We start from the raw sequence: 21,198 nt of genomic DNA, 5'->3' as shown, positions 1-21,198 counted from the left end.
GCAATTGTTTCAACCCTGTTTCAACCAATTCTACCACCACCATGCACAGCAAGTAGTGTAAACTGAATGAAAATATCGATTAAACTAACATATTATGGTAAGTCCTCATTTAAGTTGTGGTTGCGTTTCTGAAATAGCGACTTTAGGTGAAACGGCTTTAAGTGAATCACAGCTCCCATAGGAATCAATGTTAAAGCCAGAGTTAGGTTCCTTCGGACATTTCTTGCCCAGAAAAAGCAACGTACAAGTTGAAATGCCGTACCGTGCACGTGCAGCACTGCATTCCTAGCTGGAATAACTTGCAAAATAAAACGCTGCAGAATATTAAAGAAATACAATACAGTATACAATAAAAATATGCTCACCATACAGCCACCTGTGTTACACTTTTAGATTGACCAGGCAGAAGTTGTTTGGTGCAGTTATCAGCTGATGCCCCAGTACCTGCACCGATCACTTTCTGCCACTAGATGGAGCCCAGGACCTCAGGCAAAGACAGAGGACCGGAGCTGAGACCCATGAGCAGGAGTGAGGTGGAGGCGGGGGGAGTCCCAGGCATGGGAGTCGGAGACGAGACCTGGGAACCGTGGAGAAAGGGGTGCTGAGGGTAACAGCAGGGGCAATGGGAGAAAAGTTGTGAGAGCAGGCAGGCCACAGAAGAGGAAATCTGAGGCAAACGGCGTTAAAGTGGAGCTGGCAACATTAAATGGATATACTGATACTATTTTATTTTGCGACGTTAAAGCGAAACAATATTAAATGACGCAATGTTAAGCGAGAACTTACTGTGGAGCCATAAACAAACATCTTATATTCAGACCGCTACTTACTGAAGATCTCAGTTGAACAAAATGCTTTTAAATATTTTGAACTAAATATCTCACCAAAGCAATACCTCAATGTGATCACTCACCATCGGGAAGAGCAGAGAGGCAGACCTGCACAGGGCGGGGAGAGAATAAATACAGCCCAGGGAGCGCAGCCTACATCACTCACCTTCGGGAAAAGCAGAGAGGCAGACCTGCACAGAGCGGGGAGAGAATAAATACAGCCCAGGGAGCGCAGCCTACATCACTCACCTTGGGGAAGAGCAGTCGGAGAGGTGGACCTGTCGGGTGCTCGGAACCAGCCCGTGCTGAGTTCAAAAGGAGAGTGAAAAAAACAGACTGTGACATCACAGGAAAGAAGCAATTTGATTTTTTTTTGGAGAGGTTAGCTGTTTGGTGAGTATCTGGTAAATGTTTACGGTTTATTCTATTCCTAAGGTTTAAAATAAAATAGGAACTGTACTTTTGGCAAGGTTTACTAAATAGGGCCAAGTAATACAAGATTAATAGAAGTAAAGCAAAGTAAAATAAGTAAACGTAAAATAAGTAAATTGAAGCCATGGCAGGACAGATCGGTCATGTGGAATGCGTGGCCTGTAATATGTGGGAAGTTGTGGATGCTCCCGATGTCCTAGATGACCACATGTACAGGAAGTGTCACCATCTGCAGAACCTTGAGCTCTTGGTTTCAGAGCTCGAGCGGCGGCTGGAGTCACTGTGGCACATCCACGAGCCTTAGAGCTACATGGATAGCACATTCAGGTCACACCGCAGCTTAGGAGCCTGGAGGTAGAAAGGGAATGGGTGACTGCCAGGCGGTCCAAGAAAACTAGGCAGGTAGCGTAGGAGTCCCCTGGGGTCCCGCTCACAAATCAGGGATGAATATCCTCGCACGGAGATTTGCTAGTGCTGTTGGGGTCGGGGTGGGGGGGGAGGTGATTTAAACTAGATTGGCAGGGGAATGGGAACTTGAGGGCAAATCAGGGCAGGGAACTGGAGATGGAGAATTAGTGAATGATTCTGAAAGACAGAAGCAGCACCAGGTTAAAAAGTGTACAGCACAGGAATCTAGCAGTGTTAAAAGGTATATATGTAAATGTAAGGAATAAAGCAAATAAAACCAATGAGCTGAGGGCACACGGACACATGACAACGTGATATTGTTGCTATAACGGAAACTTGGCTTAAGGAGGGGAAAAAATAGCAGCTCAAATCCTGGATGTAGAGTTTTCAAACAGGATAGGGAAGGGGGTTAAAAAAAGGTGGGGGTGGAGCATTATTGGCTAAAGAATCAACCACAGCTATGAGGAGGGATGATATACTAAATGAGGCCATACGAGTCAAGCTCAGAAATAAAAAAGGGGCAGCCACGCTGCTAAGAGGGTACTATAGACCCCCAAGTAGTGGAAGAGAGTCAGAAGAGCAAATATGTAGTCAGATTTCTGAGTGCAAAAACAATAGGGCAGTAATAGTTGGGGACTTCAACTACCCTAATATCAATTGGGATATGAATGGTGTGAAGGACACAGTGGGTGCAAAATTCCTGAACTGCATTCAAGAGAGCTTTTTTAGCCCGCACGTAACAAGCCCAATGAGAGGGGGTGGAATTCTAGATTTAGTCTTAGGAAATGAAGCTGGGCAAGTGGACAAAGTAGCAGTGGGGGACCATTTTGGAGACAGTGACCATAATACAGTTAGATTTAGCATCATTATGGAAAAGGACAAAGATAGAACAGGAGTGAACATTCTAAACCGGGAGAAGAGAAATTTTACGAAGCTCAGAGGTGAACTGGTAAAAACGCACTGGATACAGCTACTGGATACAGCTACTGGATACAGCTACTGGATACAGCTACTGGATACAGCTACTGGATGGGAAAACAGTGTCAAATCAGGGTGGGGGGGGGCATTCAAAAGCGAGATTCTACAGGCAGAGTGTAGACATGTCCCTACAAAAAAAAAAAGGGTGGTAATGCCAAATCTAGAGCCCCTGGTTATCCAGAAGCATACAGGCCAAGATAAAGCAGAAAGAGAGAGCTTATGACAGTCACAAAAGACTTAATGCTGTACGAAGCCTAGAAGAGTACAGAAAGTACAGGGGTGAAGTAAAAGTGGAAATTCGGAAAGCAAAGAGAGGATATGAAAAAATATTGGCAGATAAAATCAAAGAAAACTCAAAGATGTTTTACCAGTACATTAAGAGCAAGAGAATAATTAAGGAAAGGGTAGGGCCCGTAAGGGATACACATGGTAACTTGTGCGTTGATGCTGAAGATGTGGGCAGGGTTCTCAATGGGTACTTTGTCTCTATCTTCACTAAGGAGAGGGATGATGCAAGCATTCTAGTTAATGAGGAGTGTGAAACATTAGATACAACAAGCATAGTGAGAGAGGAAGTACTGGAGCAACTGGCATACTTGAGGTTGGTAAGTCACCAGGACCAGATGGATTGTATCCCAGGTTGCTAAAGGAAGCCAGGGAAGAAATAGCAGATGCTCTGAGGATCATCTTCCAATCCTCACCAGATACAGGCAAGGTACCAGAGGACTGGAGGTCTGCAAATGTTGTACCATTATTTAAAAAGGGTGCAAGGGATAGGCCAGGAAATTATAGACCAGTTAGTCTGACTATTATTGGAATCAATTCTGAGAGACAGGATAAACTGTCATTTAGAAAGGTATGGGTTGATCAGGGACAGTCAGCATGGTTTTTTTAGGGGAAGATCGTGTCTTACTAACTTAATAGAATTTTTTGAAGACGTAACAAGGAGGAATGAGGAGGGTAGTGCAGCGGATGTTGTCTACATGGATTTTAGGCATTTGACAAGGTCCCACATGGCAGACTCACTGGAAAAATGAGATCTCATGGGATACAGGGGAAGGTGGCAAGTTGGACCCAAAATTGGCTCAGGAACAGGAAAGGGGAATGGTCGATGGGTGTTTTTGCAAATGGAAAACGATTTCCGGTGGTGTTCCACAGGGCTGAGTGTTGGGGACCTTGCTGTTTGTTGTATATATTTGTTTAGACATAAGTGTGGGAGGTATGATTGGGAAATTTGCAGATACACAAAAATAGGCTGTGTAATTGATAGTGAAGAGGATAGCTGTTATCTCCAGAATAACATCAATGGTTTGGGTGAGTGGACAGAAAAGTGGCAAATGGGATTCAATCCGGAGAGGTGTGAGGTAATGTGTTTGGGGAGGGCAAACAAAGCAAGGGAATACTCAATAAACGGGATGATATTGAGAGAGCTTCAGGAAGTGAGAGACCTTGAAGTGCATGTCCACAGGTCCCTGAAGATGGCAGGACAGGTGGACAAGGTGGTAAAAGAAAGTATATGGGATGCTTTCCACCATTGGATGAGGTATTGAATACAAAAGCAGGGATGTAATGTTGGCACTGAATAAAATGCTGGTTAGGCCACAGCTGGAATTTTGTGTACAGTTCTGGTCACCACATTACAGGAAGGACATAATTAATTGCACTGGAGAGAGTACAGAGAAGATTTATAAGAATGCTGCCAGGGCTTGAAAGTTGCAGCTATGAGGAAAGATGAGCTAGGCTAGGGCTGTTTGCCTTAGAACAGAGAAGGCTGAGGGGTGACCTAATTGAGGTGTACAAAATTATGGGGGGCCTAAATAGGTAGACAGTAACATTTTGTTTCCCCTAGCTGAAGGGTCAATTACCAGGGGGCAGAGATTTAAAGTGATTGGTCGAAGGATTAGGAGACATGAGGAAAAACTTTTTCACCAGGCGCCTGGAATTCACGGCCTAAATTGGTGGTTGAGGCTGAAATGCTCAACTTATTTAAAAGATACTTGGATCTGCATCTGAAGCACTGTTACCTGCAAGGCCACAGACCAGGCGCTGGAAAGTGGCATTAAAATGAGTGGCTATTTTGTTTTTCTGGCTGGAACAGACATGATGGGCTGAATGGCCTCTTTCTGCGCCATATTCTATGGTGCCCAATATTATTCCGCTGATATCTCCTTAGTTCAACGGCAGTACTCTTACCTATTAGTCAGAAGCTTGTGCATTCAAATCCCACTCCAGAGACTTGAGCACAATTGACACTCCCGTGTAGTATGGAGGGAGTACTGTGCTGTCAGGTGATGTGACATTAAAATGAGGCTCCATCTGACCTCATAGATGAATGTTAAAGATCCCACTGTACCATTCAAAGAATAGCAACGGAATATTCCCAAACGACAAGGGCAAAAGTTATCCTTTAACCAGCATCACTAAAGCAGACTGATCATTATCTCGTTGCTGTTTGTGGGACCTTGCTGTTTGCAATTTACCTGCAATTGTTTCCTACATTTCACAGAAGAATTTCATTGTAAAGTATTTTGGGATGTTCCGAAAGGTGCTATATAAATACAAGTTCTATCTTTTAAGATTTCTGTTGTAGGAGCATTGGCCAGGATTTTGCCATTTCACGCCGATAAAGGTCCGCCCAGTGCGAAACGCATGCTGCAGCGCTCAGTGCTGTGTGTTTGTGGGGGGGGTGCGAGAGCGTGAACTTCCCCGCATGCGCTTGCAGGAAAAGCTCCCCGAGGCACAGAGCTGCCTCAGGGAGATGAAGATTTTAAGAAATAAGAGTAAAGAATTTCAAATTGTTAAAAAAACATGTCCCTCATAAGCAGGAACATGTCATTAACAAAATGTTTAAATTTTAATTTAATTTTTAAATAGCTGTTGGAAACGACGTCCCACCTGTGGATGAGGTGTCCTAAAAAAATCCAAAGGCCGCTTGGCCTTTTTGCTTGCCCACCAACTGTAAGTGAAAAAAATTCTTTCAATTATGACTTTAATGGCCTTAACAGGCCTTTTAATTGTCAGTGGGCACGCTGCCAACTCCTGTGCGTGCCCACTGACCGAAATATCGCACGAGTCTGTGATGACATTGGGACGCTCGATGTCAGCATACATCATTTTACGCTGGTTCGGGTCAGACACCCACCCGCCCGATGAGCGTAATATTCTGGCCATTGTGATTGTTTGCTTAAGTTTATATATATGTTTCTATTAAAAGGTAAACTGGAAGAATTTTCTATGACTGTTGTAGAGTTGCAAAATTGTAGAGCTCAAATGAATAGGGTTGTAGAGTTGAGTATTGTTAACTACATGATAGCCACTTTGTCATTATAGACGAATCACATCCTACTAATCAATTCCACAAGAATACACAAGTCAGAGATCTATTCAACATTAAAATTGCTGGGTGGGTTGTAATATTTCATTTCAAAACACATGTAATATGTCTGGAAATATGAAATACATGTCAGGCTCCGTCTATAGGAAAATCCATTATAGAAGTGCCCACATGTAACTCCAGCACAATTATGTCAACAGGTGCTGTGGTGATGGGTCTTTAAAATGTTAAAAGTTCTGGTATAAAGCACTGCTTGCAAAACCTATACTGGCAACATTTTTCCAACCCCAGGAGTCAGCATGCAGGTCTATTACAAAGTCACTGGATAGCATCACAGGAACTTGTCTACCATTTTCATTGGCATCAATGGGAGGATAAATGGTAACAACTGTACGCTTGAATAAAACTTGAATTCTGATGTTTGCTTTTAAATTCACAGCCCCTACAAAAGCAGATTTTCCTGCATCCTAAGTCATTGATAATCACCCAAAAGTCACTCAAGGGATAGAGTGAAGGGGCTATCAACCAAACCGATACTCGTCTGGCTGAAGAAATAGAGTAGCTGACCAGAACATCCTCTCTCAGAGGAGGTTGCTTCCCCCAGTACTATACAATGTAGTTCCTCTGTTTTTGCTCTCACACCTTCATCCCTTCCCAATCCTCTAACTCTACTTGATACTAATGCTGTATGTGGTCTTGCCAGCTATGTGTGCAACAGGACAATAGGTCAGTTCAAAAACATATAATTTCTCTGATTTCCCCACTTTTATTCCTAAATTTGATCACTTTATATTTTGAGCTCCTTTTATTAAAATGTTTGTAGCTCTCATTCTCTGCACCCCGACCCCCATAGGACAGATCCCAGCCCATGCAATCTGCTCTTTGCAAACTGAATTTCCTTGACAATATCAGAGTTCACTCAGCCAGCCCTTCTGTTGATCTCACTTGAGAATAGCAGTGGAGTTGAAGGAGAGAGATTAATTAAACAAGTGGAGTTAAGAAGCAAGTTAGAAGAAATGGATTCGAGAAAAAAAATGAATGAATGAATCAAAAGGACAAAAAGGCAAAATAAAAGCATGTTCCAAATTTATTCTTTGTCATTCTAGCAGTTCCTTCCCAAAATGTGGAATGCAAATTAAGATTTGAATTCCAGACTGGGATAGTGCTTGTGTAAATAAATAAAAAGTAAGCTCAACTTAAACGTACCCTTGACTTTCTGCCCATATAAGTCTTTGCAAACCAGTCAGAGTCCATAGCTTTCATATTAGAGAGGATCTGTGCCTGTTTAAAACAAAGTAAAATTTAAATTAATTACATTACATATAAGGCTATAAATAATAACCAGTACAGACACCACCTTGGTACAGCACTGAATACTCATGAGTATGATATGATGACTTACTCAACTTCATCTCAAATGTGAGATGTAGGCCAATCCATGTTTCTATTTTACAAAGTCTTCTCCAACAGGTTTCTGCTCGTGTCAGCATCACACACTAATATAAGTATTCTGCCAACATTTATATGGGTAGCGCTAGTTAAACCAGGCATGACCTGCTGAGATGGTAGTCCTGATAATGAAAAATTTTAAATGCAAATAATCTAAAGATGGGTCTTGAAGATTTCAAATGATGGAGCTGTGACTATTTCCTTTGGCAGTTTGTTCCATAGTGGGATTGTCCTTGGGAAGAAAGATTTTTGATATTGGAAACAAATGGTCTTTGTAGTTTGTGTGGATGACTACCTCAGGTTTTGTCATTGCCAGAAGGCACCAGGTACTTGTTTTCGCCAATACCCATCAATCCAATCCATATTTTGTAGAACATGGTCAGTCTATTTTTTCCCCTCCTTTGATGTAGCGAATCTCATTCCAAATCTTTAATTAAGTATGTGACAGTGTACTTCCCATACTGATTTGTGCAGCATGTCTTTAGATCACTTTAATCTTATTTATATCTCTTGCCATATAAGAATCCCACAGTCCAGGATTGGACGAACGAATGTTTGGTAAGCTGTAACTGTGATATTTTTGTTGCAATACCAAAGATTCCTCCCCAAAAATCCAAGAACCCTGTTCACTTTGGATATTATCGACTGAATGTGGAACCCCCGTAGAAGACTGTTTTCAAGATGAACCCCCAGATATGATTGTGTATCTACATGAGTATTCAGTTACAGAACTTAAAACTGTTGGTGAATCCTTTTCTTGGTGATACATATGACAAAGCAGTTTTTGGCATTGAATGCCATCTCCCACTGGTTTTGCCATTCTTGCAATTCCAGAAGATCATCTTGCAGTGAATTGATATGCTCGAGTTTTTCCTGATGCTTAAAACACCCAGTCTTCTGCAAATAGTCACATCCTTTTTTTAAAAAAAAAACTTGTTTATATATGTCAAGAAGAGTAAAGTTCCCACAGTCCTGCCCAACGATACCGTGGGAGTACCTACACCACACGGACTGCAGTGGTTCAAGAAGGTGGCTCACCACCACCTTCTCAAGGGCAACTAGGGCTATACAACATATCCTGGCCTTGCAAGAGGTGCCCTCATCCCGTGAGCAAATAAAAAGAAATGCTGCTACCAGGCTGAGAGATCTCTGAGAAAAAAATCCTGTTTCATTTAGGATAGTCCATGCCTAATCATTCAATTTTTTTTTTCAAATGCAATTTTGTGTGGGATATAAAAGGTCAGGAGAGAAGTCAGCCTTTGAACTAAAGATGGATATCAATCTATCTCACCCTATTAATCAAAGTCAATGCATTTTCATTCTGCTTATTTGTTTGAAACACCCAAAATTGTTGATAAGCTGCCTGGCTACTGGGTTTTCATCAGAAAGCAAAATAGATTTGGTCACAATTTTCTCCACTATCCAAAGCTGTAACCAGTTTGCATTTCTTCACACAGTTCTCTTGTTTCTTTACATATTTTAATGAATGAACTTACTGCAAAAGCTTCATGGAATTCAAAGACATCAATGTCTTCAAGAGCTAATCCAGCTTTTTCCAAAACCTTAGGGGTGGCATATGTTGGCCTAGGATTAAAATAAATTTATTCATTTACTGTTACAAAATTAAATCCTTCTTACAGGAAGAAAACTGCTGGAAAATTGAGTTTAATAGTCAGCGAGTATTAATAAAAGAATTTACCCTAGGAGCAACTGGTCTTTAGGATCCTGGGAGACATATACAAAGTCCCTGAAATAAACCAAGATATTAATATTGTATTTATTTTAATATACATTATAATATAAAAGACCTTACTGTGACAAATTTATACTTGTTTATTCTATTCCTCTGCTCTAGAAAAAAAAGATAGCTTTCTTACCTCAGATATGCAAGTGGTTTGTAGCCCATAGCCAGTGCTTTATCTTCAGACATGATCAACACTGCTGATGCACCATCAGTCTGAAATTAAGACCAGGGAAATGTTATCCTCAAGGACCCGTCTGAATCTTGGAATATCAAAGAGTTCTATAAATTTTCAAACACAATGGGCTGAATTTTCCGGAGAGCGACAAAGGCTGTCAGATTGCCACAGATTGGTGGGGAAAAGAGTGGCAGGGTAGCGTGGCAGGCAGGTAGGGTGGTGAGGTCAGGTCAAGGCGTTGGGTGGTGAAGTCGGATCAAGTTGGGTCGAGGAGAGGCTGCGAGGTGCTCAAATCGGGTCAGGGTGACCATCGAGATGGAGACACCACGTCTGCAAAGACCCATCAAGGGCAATGACCTCAGGAGAATTTGAGAGTCACACATCCTGTCCCCATTAGCAAGGCATCAACACCATCACCTAGGATATTCAAGACAGGGTTCCCAGGCTCATCAAGCTACAGTGGGAATATGCTTTAAACTCAATCACTTGAACAATCAAACCCTGGCTGAGAGGGGGGGGGGATTCCCAAACATGAACTGATTCAGTTACAAGAATGAATACACTAATGACAATCATGTTTGAATCGCTGAGAGAGTCATGTCATAGGCCCACCCATTGTGTGTTTAAGCTTCTATTTTCTCTAGAGTAAGAGGACAAGCAGCTGAGACACTGACAAGAGAAGACCCAAGTAGGGTACCTCTTTCCCCCCTCTTTCTCCAACCTAGCTTTTGAACCCTGCTTGCTGACCATGACCACCTAGGGATGCCCTGCTGCAGCAAGACACTTCTTGCAAGATGAACAATAATAATAATCAACATGTGCCTGCAATGACAGGCAAGAAAGAATCCAATAAACTGCTTTAAAATCGCTTTCCTCTCTCTAGTCATTGTCATAATATTTCTTCAGTAATTCACGATTATTGTCTTGATGTAAGTCATTACCAGGAATGAAGCATTGGCAGCAGTAATGGTTCCATGTGGTTTGATGAATGCTGGCTTCAATTTACCCATCTGTTCAACTGATGATGGTCTAATTCCATTGTCTTTGGTGACTGTATGACGACCTGATTTAAAACAAAATGCATAAATAAATAATTCAAATCCATTTCGAATTACTTAGCCATACAAGTCCACCTCCCGCCGCCCCCCCCCCCCCCCCCCCCCCCCCCCAAGCAAACAATAATTTGTTTGATGTGAATTACAATCCTTTTATTTGCTCCAATATAGTCTTAACATACCAAAGGATTTATAACAGCTGGCAAAGTTTTGTGCAAACAGGTAGACCAGATTGCTGGGGTTAGACAACCCAATGGAAAGCAAGAAATTGACAAATTTAACAGTTCTTACTTATATCCCCTGAAAGCAACACTAATAAGAAAACCATTTTGATGCAGTGACTTACTTTGGCTGCTGACAACTCCACTATCTTGTTTCACAAATTCAGGAGTGCGAGACAGAAATGCATGGGAGCTTTAATGATATAATAGAAGTTTGACCTGTACATTTATCTTGATTGCTTAAAATATTATCCTTTGAAGTCAGATTTTGTAGGCCCATCTCCAAAATGGACAGTGGATGGAGAATAGATAAGTACAATATACTTAAAAATAAATAAACAAATAATCGCTAGAGGAATCCTGCTTGATCGCTATCAACTGAGTTCCTAATGAGCTAATTCCAGAGCACAATATTGCCCCAATGTGTAATTAATTGTAATTTGACTCAAAGGCAGCAAGGATGGAAAATGTTACACTAGTTTAGTAAGGCTCCTCTGCTGAGGTGGACGCTAAGGTAAGTTGGGCGAGCACGGAGAAGCCTTTATCTTTACCCTCAATTGACTTGTATGAACAAATAATGTAGATGAAAAATTTAACCAAAATTTCTAGTGCCCAGTGTTCATGGGTTATCTAGGTGCAAACTATTATCCAAGACATGAACAAGCAAAGAAGTCCTGTCCAACAATCTTGTGTGTCCTGGGCTGATGCATGACAGATTTGGCCAGATCAAGCAGCAAGCTACCACGGAGGGTCCTTCTTGTAAACCATTCAATGGTCTTGTTAAGAAGTCCGATTGGAGGGTCTACAACTGGAGATCAAACTAATGCCTCTGGATTTCCAGATGGTGTCCCATTCAAGGATATAACAGGCTTGTTGTTGCTTTGCTTTCACGATCAGATGTCGGGATTAAATTAGATAACTCCAGAAAATGGGCGCAGGGATCATGATGCACGATTAACCCTAACCCACTGTAGGCACGATGCCAAATTTGTGCTGTCTGTTCATTTTCATGATTGCCATGTGCAGCCAACACTCCTCATGCTGCTCAGCGGCTGCACCATCAGCAAGGTGCCCAATATTGTTAGCATCCCGCATGAATAAAAGTTAGCTTTTAAAGGGGAGGTGTGTTGTGGTTGTTGGTGTTCCGTTTATTCAAAATGTTGTGCTGTGAAAAGATTAACAATGTCGAAAACAGTAGAGAGCATGCTCCAAGGTTTTCTGACATTGTACTGGAGGTCTTGCTAGAAGAGAAGGAGATATGTCCCATATCCACAAGGGATCCACAGGTCCTCCAGACACTTGTTCAGAAGGTAGGGGCAAGAAATAGCTGTGGGGGTCAAAGCCAAGGAGCTGGATGCGGTGCAGCAAGTAGTTTAATGATCTCACACGAGTTACCGGAGTTACTTAGTGCATCTTCAGCCAGATGCCATGCCCACTAATTGAATCATTAGCCCATATCACTTCCCAATTCACTACATCCCCACCACTCATCTACAACAATCTCCATCAATCAGGACTTGTACTGAACATCATATGCTTTATCTCACTTCACATGTAGCTCTGTTGCAAAGCTCGTACCAACCTTCTGTTGGGGGAGGGGGATCTTTAAACTAATTTGGCAGGGGGACAGGATAGGGTGGTACAGTAAGGAGTGATGCATAGCCAAATTGCCAAATATAAAGAGAAACTAAGTCAATCTGGAAGGCAGAGCAAATATAGACCCGTTAAGGCACAAGGGGATAACGTGAGGCTGGATTGCATCTATTTTAACGCAAGGAGTCTTACAAGTGAGACAATCAATTGAGGGCCTTGATTAACACATGAGTATATGATATTGTTGCTATCACAGAGACATGGTTGAGGGAAGGGCAGGACTGGCAGCTCAATATTCCGGGGTATAGAATCGTCAGCATGACGGGGATGGTGGAAGGGGTGGGGGGGGGGGCATAAAAGAGGTGGAATTGCATTATTGATCAAGGAGTCAATTACTGCAGTAAGGAGGGATGGTACCTTAGAAGGTTCCTCAAATGAGGCCATATGGGTAGAACTTAAAAACAAAAAAGGGGACAATCACTTTGCTGGGAACGTACTATAGACCTCCAAACGGTCAGTGGGAGATAGAGGAGTAAATATGTAGGCAAATCTCAGAGAAGTGTAAAAATAATAGGGTAAGAACGTTAGGGGATTTCAACTTCCCCAATATTAATTGGGATAGTCTTAATGTGAAAGGCTTAGAGGGGGCGGAATTCTTAAAGTGCATCCAGGAGAGCTTTTTGAGGCATCATGGTAGAAAGTCCTACAAGAAGAGGGTGGTATACTTGACCTAATCTCAGGGAATGAAGCCGGATAAGTGGTAGAAGCGTCAGTGGGGAATAGTGACCATAACGCTAAGATTTAAGGTTGTTATGGAAAATGACAAAGACGGAGCAGAAATAAAGGTCCTAAATTGGGGGATGGCCAGTTTCAATATGATAAGACAGGATCCGGCCAAAGTGGAAGGGGAGCACTTGTAGGAAAATCTACATCAGACCAGTGGGAGTCATTCAAAAAGGAAATAGTGAGAATTCAGGGCCAACATGTTCCTGTAAAAATGATGGGTAGGACCAACAAGTCCAGGGAACTATGGATGTCAAGGGATACAGCGGATTGGATAAGGAAAAAAAAAAAAAGAGGCTTATGGCAGATACAGAGGGCTGAAACAGCAGAAGCCCTAGAGGATTATAGAAAGTGTAGGGGGTACTTTAAAAAGTAATCAGGAGAACGAAGAGGAGACATGAAAAAACACTGGGGGGCATGATAAAAGGCATTTTATAAATATATTAAGGGCAAGAGATTAACCAGGGAAAGAGTAGGGCCCATTAGGGACCAAAGTGGCAATCTGTGCAGGGAACCGGAGGTAAAGTTTGAAATGATTACTTTTCATCTGTGTTCACTATGGAGAAGGACAATGTAGGTGTAGAAATCAGAGAGAGGGACTGTGATATACTTGAACAAATTAGCATCAAAAGGGAGGGGGGATTAGCGGGTTTAGCGGGCTTAAAAGTGGATAAAACCCCAGGCCCAGATGTGAGGCAAGGGAGGAGATTGCAGGGGCTCTGACATTAATTTTCAAATCCTCTATGGCCACAGGAGAGGTGCCAGAGGACTGGAGGACAGCAAATGTGGTACGATTATTCAAGAAGGGTAGTAGGGATAAACCAGGTAATTACAGGCCAGTGAGTCTAACTTCAGCGGTAGGGAAATTGTTGTAAAAAATTCTGAGGGACAGGATTAATCTCCACTTGGGGAGGCAGGGATTAATCAGGGATGGTCAGCATGGCTTTGTCAGGGGGAGATCACGTCTAACAAATTTGAGTGAATTTTTCGAGGGAGTGACTAGCTGTGTAGATGAGGAAAGTGCAGTTGGTGTTGGCTACATGGGCTTCAGTAAGTCTTTTGACAAAGTCCCATGTGGAAGAATGGTCAAAATGGGATCCAGGGCAATTTGGCAAATTGGATCCAAAATTGGCTTAGCGACAGGTGGCAGAAGGTGATGACTGAAGGTTGTTTTTGCAATTGGAAGACTGTGACGAGTGGTGTGCCGCAGGGATCGGTGCTAGGACCCTTGCTGTTGTAGTGCACATTAATAATTTAGACGTGAATATAGGAGGTATGATCAGTAAGTTCACGGGTAACACAAAAATTGGTGGTGTCATAAATAGTGAGGAGGAAAGCCTTAGATTACAGGACGATATAGATGGACTGGTAAGATGGGCAGAGCAGTGGCAAATGGAATGTAATCCTGAGAAGTGCGAGATGATGCATTTTGGAAGGACTAACACAGCAAAGGGATATACAGTGAATGGTAGGACCCTAGAGTTACAAAGGGACTTTGGTGTACATGTACGTTGATCCCTGAAGGCAGTAGATAAGGTGGTTAAGAAGGCATATGGGATATTTGCTTTTATTAGCCAAGGCATAGAATATAAAAGCAGGGAGGTTATGTTGGTGCTGTATAAAACGCTAGTTAGGCCACAGCTGGAGCACTGTGTGTATTTCTGGTTGCCACACTATAGGAAGGATGTGATTGCACCAGAGAGGGTGCAGAGGAGATTCATCAGGATGTTGCCTGGGCTGGAGCGTTTCAACTATGAAGAGAGACTGGATAGGCTGGGGTTGTTTTTCTTAGAGCAGAGAAGGTTGAGGGAGGACCTGGTAGAGGTATACAAAATTATATGGGACATAGATAGGGGAGATAGGAAGAAACTTTTCCCCGAGTGGAGGTGTAAATAACCAGGGGGCATAGATTTAAAATAAGGGGCAGGAGGTTTAGAGAGGATTTGAGGAAAAGCTTTTTCACCGAGAGGGTGGTTGGAATCTGGAACACACTGCCTGAAGGGGTGGTAGAGGCAGGAATCTCACAACATTTAAGTAATATTCAGATGAGCACTTGAAACGCCATAGCATATAGGACTACGGGCTAAATGCTGGAAAATGGGATTAGAATAGATAGGTGCTTGATGGCCAGCACGGACACGATGGGCCGAAGGCTCATTTTTGTTGCTGTATGACTCTAGATTCTATATCTCTCAGCTGGCACACACTTTGAGCTATTCAACCATGATAGCCATGTCACCCAAAGAAATTGCACAACACTGAAACACATTTCTTTCTTGCAGGAGAAGATGTGCATGATAGCAAGAATTAACAGGAGGAGTAGAGGCGAGCCTGCACATTTTAACCCCCATAGAGGAGATCGTGCTAGCCATTATGGGAACAGTAGCAATGGCATCAAATCAGTGAAATATGACTTTGCAAGCTATGCATGTTATTGATGGTCATTAGACATGCGCGCACAAACCCCTTCACAAATATGGTGTCTGCCGCTGTTCCCGTTGGAAGTGCGTATCTGTGTCACTGACACTTTATATATATTATGAGGTCTTGTAACACCCCTAAAAGGAGGGTGCTATAGGGCCCAATTTCACCGTCCAGGAGTTTTTCAGCATAATCTAGTCATTGACATGCATTGAAGATGCCTGATAAGTAGGAAATCAGGAATGCCATTAAAAAGTAATCTTATTTTAAGGAGGCTGAACTTGTGGGAAATAGATACAGCAAAATACCTTTTCTTAAAAGGGGCATGAGGGATCAAGGGCTGCTCTTTTGAAGCTTGTCGATCAGCAAAGGGTGAAATGGCAAAAGAATCTGTGGTGATTATTTACTTACTATTTTTTTTGTTAAATTCAAACTCTTACCAAGCAAGTGAATTAAGTGTAAGGATAATATTTGATAGCAGGTTATTCAAAACCGTCGTAAATCACTGGTAAAAATAAGTATATAATACAATGTGAAAAAGGCACTAATTCATTAGACAGAGTTCAGTCATGGATAATTTTATTGCTTAAGGCTTTTAAGTTACAAAGAAAGACTGAGTTTATTTTATTTTAATTTGAGGAAAAATAATGATAGGTAGTGAAATGGAGAAATGTCGGTTGAAAATAGTTGGCACGGGTTGAACATTCACGTAATAGTGAGTTATATGAGGAAAGGTCACTGACCTAAAGCGTTTTAACAGTTTCTATCTCCACAGATGCTGCCTGGCCTGCTCTCCAGCATTTTCTGCTTTTATTTTAGATACTCAAGGGTTTCACGATTAATTTTGGCATAAGAAAATTCATAGAACATTCATGCAAGTAAATAAGTGGTATAGAATTGAAACAGCAAAGGTTTTTGTCATTGGAATTTATATTATCTCTTTCAAAATTGCATTATACGGCACTTAAAATATCTGCTTATATTCCTATGCACCAGAATGCCAAAACAGTACAATACGAGTAATCTGAAAAATGCACTTATCCAAAGCACTGTTTGAACATTGTACACATCGATCATTGTCAGCAGAATGCCTTTAAGAACAGGGGAATTTTCCTGGAATTGTGGTCAACATTAATCTACAATCAAACCTGAAATATATTTCGCTTTTTACGGGACCCAGTACAATTTGGCTGCTGCAAATTCCCACAGTACAACAGTAACCACACTTGAAAAGTCTTCACTGGTTGTAAAGATCTCTGGACTTGTGGAGGTCATGAACAGCACAATTTAATTCAAGTCTTCCTTTGATCCATGTGTTCCCATATTTGTATTTTCAGCTATATATTTAAATTTAAGCATATATTGTTAGAGACACTTAGTAAAGCTGATTTCACAGATGGAGATAATTCAAGGGGATTCTCCCTTGATTCTAATGCATCGTTTGCCACCCCTAGTTGGGCAGTGGTGATGGAAGTTCTTGAACCACAGCAATTATTGTGGAGATAGCACTCCCAAAACAAAGAGGACTATCTTGAAGGCCAATCAAAATGTGAAAAGACATATTACACTCTTAAAAGTAAAGCTTTTTAAAACTATACACATAGAAGAAAACTAAAGGCAAATGCTTGCAGCTAACAGTATTTGACCAGAGTATGATTTCCAGTTCTATGGTTTGCAAAAGACTTCTGTAAATATAATTACCTGGCACCTTGAATGGGATGACATCTTTCAGTAGCTTCTCGGTCTCTGCTTTCTTAGCCAAAACATGGGAACGTAAAGCAAATTCATCTTGTTCTGCACGTGACACACCAAATGCTGCTGCGAGTCTATCTGCGGAGTGGCCCATAGTCTCACTGGTGGAAAACTCAGCTACAGCCGGGAGCTGGAGAAATGATTATATGACTAAGTTTAGTGTTATATTTTGACTGAAATACATTTGCACTATTCTGTCAGTGCCTGTTGCACAAATTAGGATTTGACCTTTAAATAAATGTCAAATTTCCAAAGACAACTCGTAATCTTTACAGCAGCGTTAAAAAAAATTCCATCCCTATCCCAAATGCAATAGTTTTTTTATACCTCACCATCATAATTTTCACCCAATTTTAAAGGAAGGCAAATTGGAAGATGTAAACCATGAGGGTCAACATTCCACATTTATAAAGAGGAAGTTTAACAACTGTGCAATGCTTCTGTAGTCAAGCAAAGTTAAACAAATTCATATTTGTCTACATCACTGTTCATTATAGGTTAGAATAGTTGCACATTTTACCGTTGATGTAAAACACCTTTATACAGGTCTGAGAAACACCTTCTAGGCTTTTCAGGGATTGTGCAATCTCACAACAGGATTATTTTGTGTTTTTTCCAAAACAGGTATGGGAAAACAGAAAAACAAAGTCAAGCTACACGAGTTCTTTGCATCCAGCACCGCCTTTGCATTACAACCCTTCTTAATGTAGAGGTGGTGCTGTTCAGATGCTGCAGTGGAATCTGCTCTCTCTTTGCACAACGGAACGGATTCTACACTACTTAGAGCAATTAAGTAACGGTTGTACATGCACAGTGATGTAAAATATATGAACAGACTACACGGTCTCTTGGGCCTTTTCTCTATTACCTTAAGTCCATGGTTGAATTTTTACACAAACTCCATTTTCCTGCCCTACTGCTGGGTTGCCTAAGTGCCTAATAATCCCATAATCTCAGTTATGAACACACTCAATGCCTAAGTATCTACAATTCTCTGCAGTAGAGAATTCTAAAGATCCACAACCCTCTTGAGTGAAAAAAAATGTCTCCTCATCTAAGTCCTAAATAGCTGACTCCCTAGCTTGAGATTACACCCCCGTGTTCTAGGCTCTCCAAGCCAGGGGAAACAGCATCTCAGCATTTAATTTAACCTGTTAAACCTTCTCCGAATTTTGTACATTTCAATGAAATCAACTCTCATTCTTCTAAACTTCAGAGAATATAGGCCATTGAACAGTCTCTCATCCCAAAAATCAACCTAGTGAACCTTTATTGCAACCCCTCCCTAAAGCAAGTATATCTTTACTTAGGTAAAGAGACCAAAACTATACAAAGTATTCCAGATGTGGTCTCACCAAAATCCTACATAATTGCAGCAATACGTCCTTACTCTTGCATTGCATCTTAGTTGTATAAAGGCTAACATCTTATTTGTTTTCCTAATGGCTTACGTACCTGCATGCTAACTCTGTGTTTTGTGTACATGGACCCCAAAACGAAATATTTACCAGTCTTTTACCTTACAAAATAAAAAATTCTGCTTTTCCACTCTTTCTACCAAGTGGATTATTTCACACTTCCCCACATTATCTAACATCTGCCACCTTCTTGCCAAAGCACTTGAGCAGATTACATCCCTTTATAGCCTCTATGTCTTCCTCACAGCTTATTTTTGCACATAGCTGTGTATAATCAACAAACTTTGATTGTAAAGAGGAGCACTAAACCTTTTGGCATTCCACTAGCTACATCCTGTCACCCTGAAAATAGCATATTTATTGCATCCTTCTGTCTGCTAAGCAATCCTCAATCCATGCAAATATATTCCTTCCAACCTCATGAGCTACAATTTTCTTTCCATAAAGCCATGTTGATTCTGCCTAATCATACTGTGACTTTCTAAATGCCCTGTTACTCCATCCTCAATAATAGATTCTATTTGAGATCAAGCTAACTGGTTTATAGTTCCTTGTTTTCTCTCTCCTTCCTGACTTGAACAGCACAATTACTTTTGCTACCTTTGTTACAATTGTGAGATTTAAGATTATGATGTTTTGGAACTGTATCTTTAACAATGCCTGTTCTGCATTCTGCCCAATAGCCCTGTGTGGTTTGATTGTGAGAGATCAAAAGGCAGCTTAGATTGTTCTACTGAGTAGAAGGTGCAAGATATTTGCACTCGGAGACAATGGTAACAGTGTGAGTTTACCATGACTGGATGCGGAGTCCCAGAAAAGTGTTATAGGTATCTGGTTGTAATATTCGTGCTGCAAACTGTCCATTTACTTTTAAGATGAAAAGGTGTTGGGGTCAAGAATAGCTAATTAGGCATTTCCATCTGAATGCAAGGTCAATGGGTTTCACATTACCATGGGGAAGGTGGCCCAGGAAGCCATTTTTGAGATCAGGTTAGAGGCTTCCCTACAAAAAGAATATCACAGCGAGACAGCAGAGGTTCTGTATGGTCAGCAGAGAGAAAAGGCTGTTTGGCTTTGCAAGCTACCATAGCCAGGAGCGGGTGTGAGACAGTCTCCAATTGCACCCTGCAGCCTTCTACGGATTTCAGGAGATTTATCCTGGTATGTCCTGGGGAAGAATCATTGAGACAGGCATTATTATTATTATTATTAGCCCGGCATAGAATATAAGAGCAGGGAGGTTATGCTGGAGCTGTATAAAACGCTGGTTAGGCCACAGCTAGAGTATTACGTGCCATTCTGGAATCCACATTATAGGAAGGATGTGATTGCGCTAGAGAGAGTGCAGGAGATTTACCGGGATGTTGCCTGGGCTGGAGAGTTTTAGTTATGAGGAGAGATTGGATTGACTGGGGTTATTTTGCTGGAGCAGAGGAGATTGAGGGGGGACATGATTGAGGTGTATAAAATTATGAGGGGCATAGATAGGGTAGACAGGAAGGAACTTTTCCCCTTGGTGGAGGGATCAATAACCAGTGGTCATAGATTTAAGGTAAGGGGCAGGAGGTTTAGAGGGGATGTGAGGCAGAATTTTTTCACCCAGAGGGTGGTGGGAATCTGGAACTCACTGCCTGAAAGGGTGGTAGAGGTAGAAACCCTCATAACATTTAAGAAGTATTTGGATGTGCACTTGCGATGCCATGGTATACAAGGCTATGGGCCTACTGCTGGAAAACGGGATTAGAATAGTTAGGTAATTGGTTGACCACAGATTCGATGGGCTGAAGGGCCTTTTTCTGTGCTGTAAAACTCCATGACAGGCTTTAATGCTGGTGATGGATTTAAGAAACTGTCCGAAAACTAAGGAAAGCCCCTTGAGACGGTCACTGAAACTTGCTACTTGGCAAAGTGGGGATACAGGAACCTGTTGGAAGATGGGAGCAACTGTGGACTTTTTGCTCCAAGAACTGTAATTCTGTGGAGAATGCAATATATGATAAGTTTAAAAGGGGAATGTTTCTCTCTGTACTTTAAAGTATAATTTGCCTACAAAAAGAGAATAGTGTTCAGTCAATCGTGCTTTTAGTCTATTGTTAGAGTGAAAGTTATAAAATGTGAAATCTTGTCATGTCATTCCTTCAGCCAGTAACTGGAAGTTAGGATCTCTATTTAAAAGTTAGTGGTCTCTATAGAGATCGTAACATCTTACAATCTTACAATCCACCGATCTATTTTAGAGTCTAGAATTTTGGATGATCAAAACTAATGCTTCTGCTATCGCTGTAGCCACCTCCTTTAAAACCCTAGGATATAGGCCACCTGATCTAGAGGGCTTGTCAGCTTTTAGTCTCATTAAATGGTATTTTAAAAGCTACAAGTGACTTCCATTCTCGGTTAATTTCACTGTGAAAACTGCATCAATGGTTTGCATAGGCAACCACATAAAGTAACAAGTGTTAACGATGAGAAGCAGCCATTTATATCTTCCAACAGCAGCACTAAAGTAGTGTTGGAAAACCACCTCCTGAAATCTGGTCTATCAACAGCTGCACTGTTTTTATGCCACAGTTATCACAATCTCAGGTGCTGCTATTTATGGAAACTT

The 21,198-nt window shown here is 41.5% G+C and overlaps 1 protein-coding gene across 4 annotated transcripts in view; it reads right to left on the bottom strand.

The window, feature by feature from the left end:
- hadhb (hydroxyacyl-CoA dehydrogenase trifunctional multienzyme complex subunit beta) overlaps window positions 1-21,198 on the bottom strand; it is a 41,935-nt gene that overhangs the window by 2,186 nt on the left and 18,551 nt on the right. For all 4 annotated transcript variants that reach the window (XM_041188661.1, XM_041188659.1, XM_041188658.1 and 1 more), the window contains 6 exons: window positions 17,125-17,305; window positions 10,292-10,413; window positions 9,309-9,388; window positions 9,131-9,178; window positions 8,928-9,015; window positions 7,189-7,263 (listed from right to left, as the gene is read on the bottom strand). In XM_041188661.1, coding sequence (XP_041044595.1) covers window positions 7,189-7,263; window positions 8,928-9,015; window positions 9,131-9,178; window positions 9,309-9,388; window positions 10,292-10,413; window positions 17,125-17,305 — 594 coding nt within the window. The remainder of the gene's footprint in view (window positions 1-7,188; window positions 7,264-8,927; window positions 9,016-9,130; window positions 9,179-9,308; window positions 9,389-10,291; window positions 10,414-17,124; window positions 17,306-21,198) is intronic.

Source organism: Carcharodon carcharias, chromosome 5 (genome assembly GCF_017639515.1).
Source record: "Carcharodon carcharias isolate sCarCar2 chromosome 5, sCarCar2.pri, whole genome shotgun sequence".
NCBI classification, from domain to species: Eukaryota; Metazoa; Chordata; class Chondrichthyes; order Lamniformes; family Lamnidae; genus Carcharodon; species Carcharodon carcharias.
Note: the sequence above shows the minus strand (reverse complement) of the source record. Positions and strands in the feature narration are given on the sequence as shown.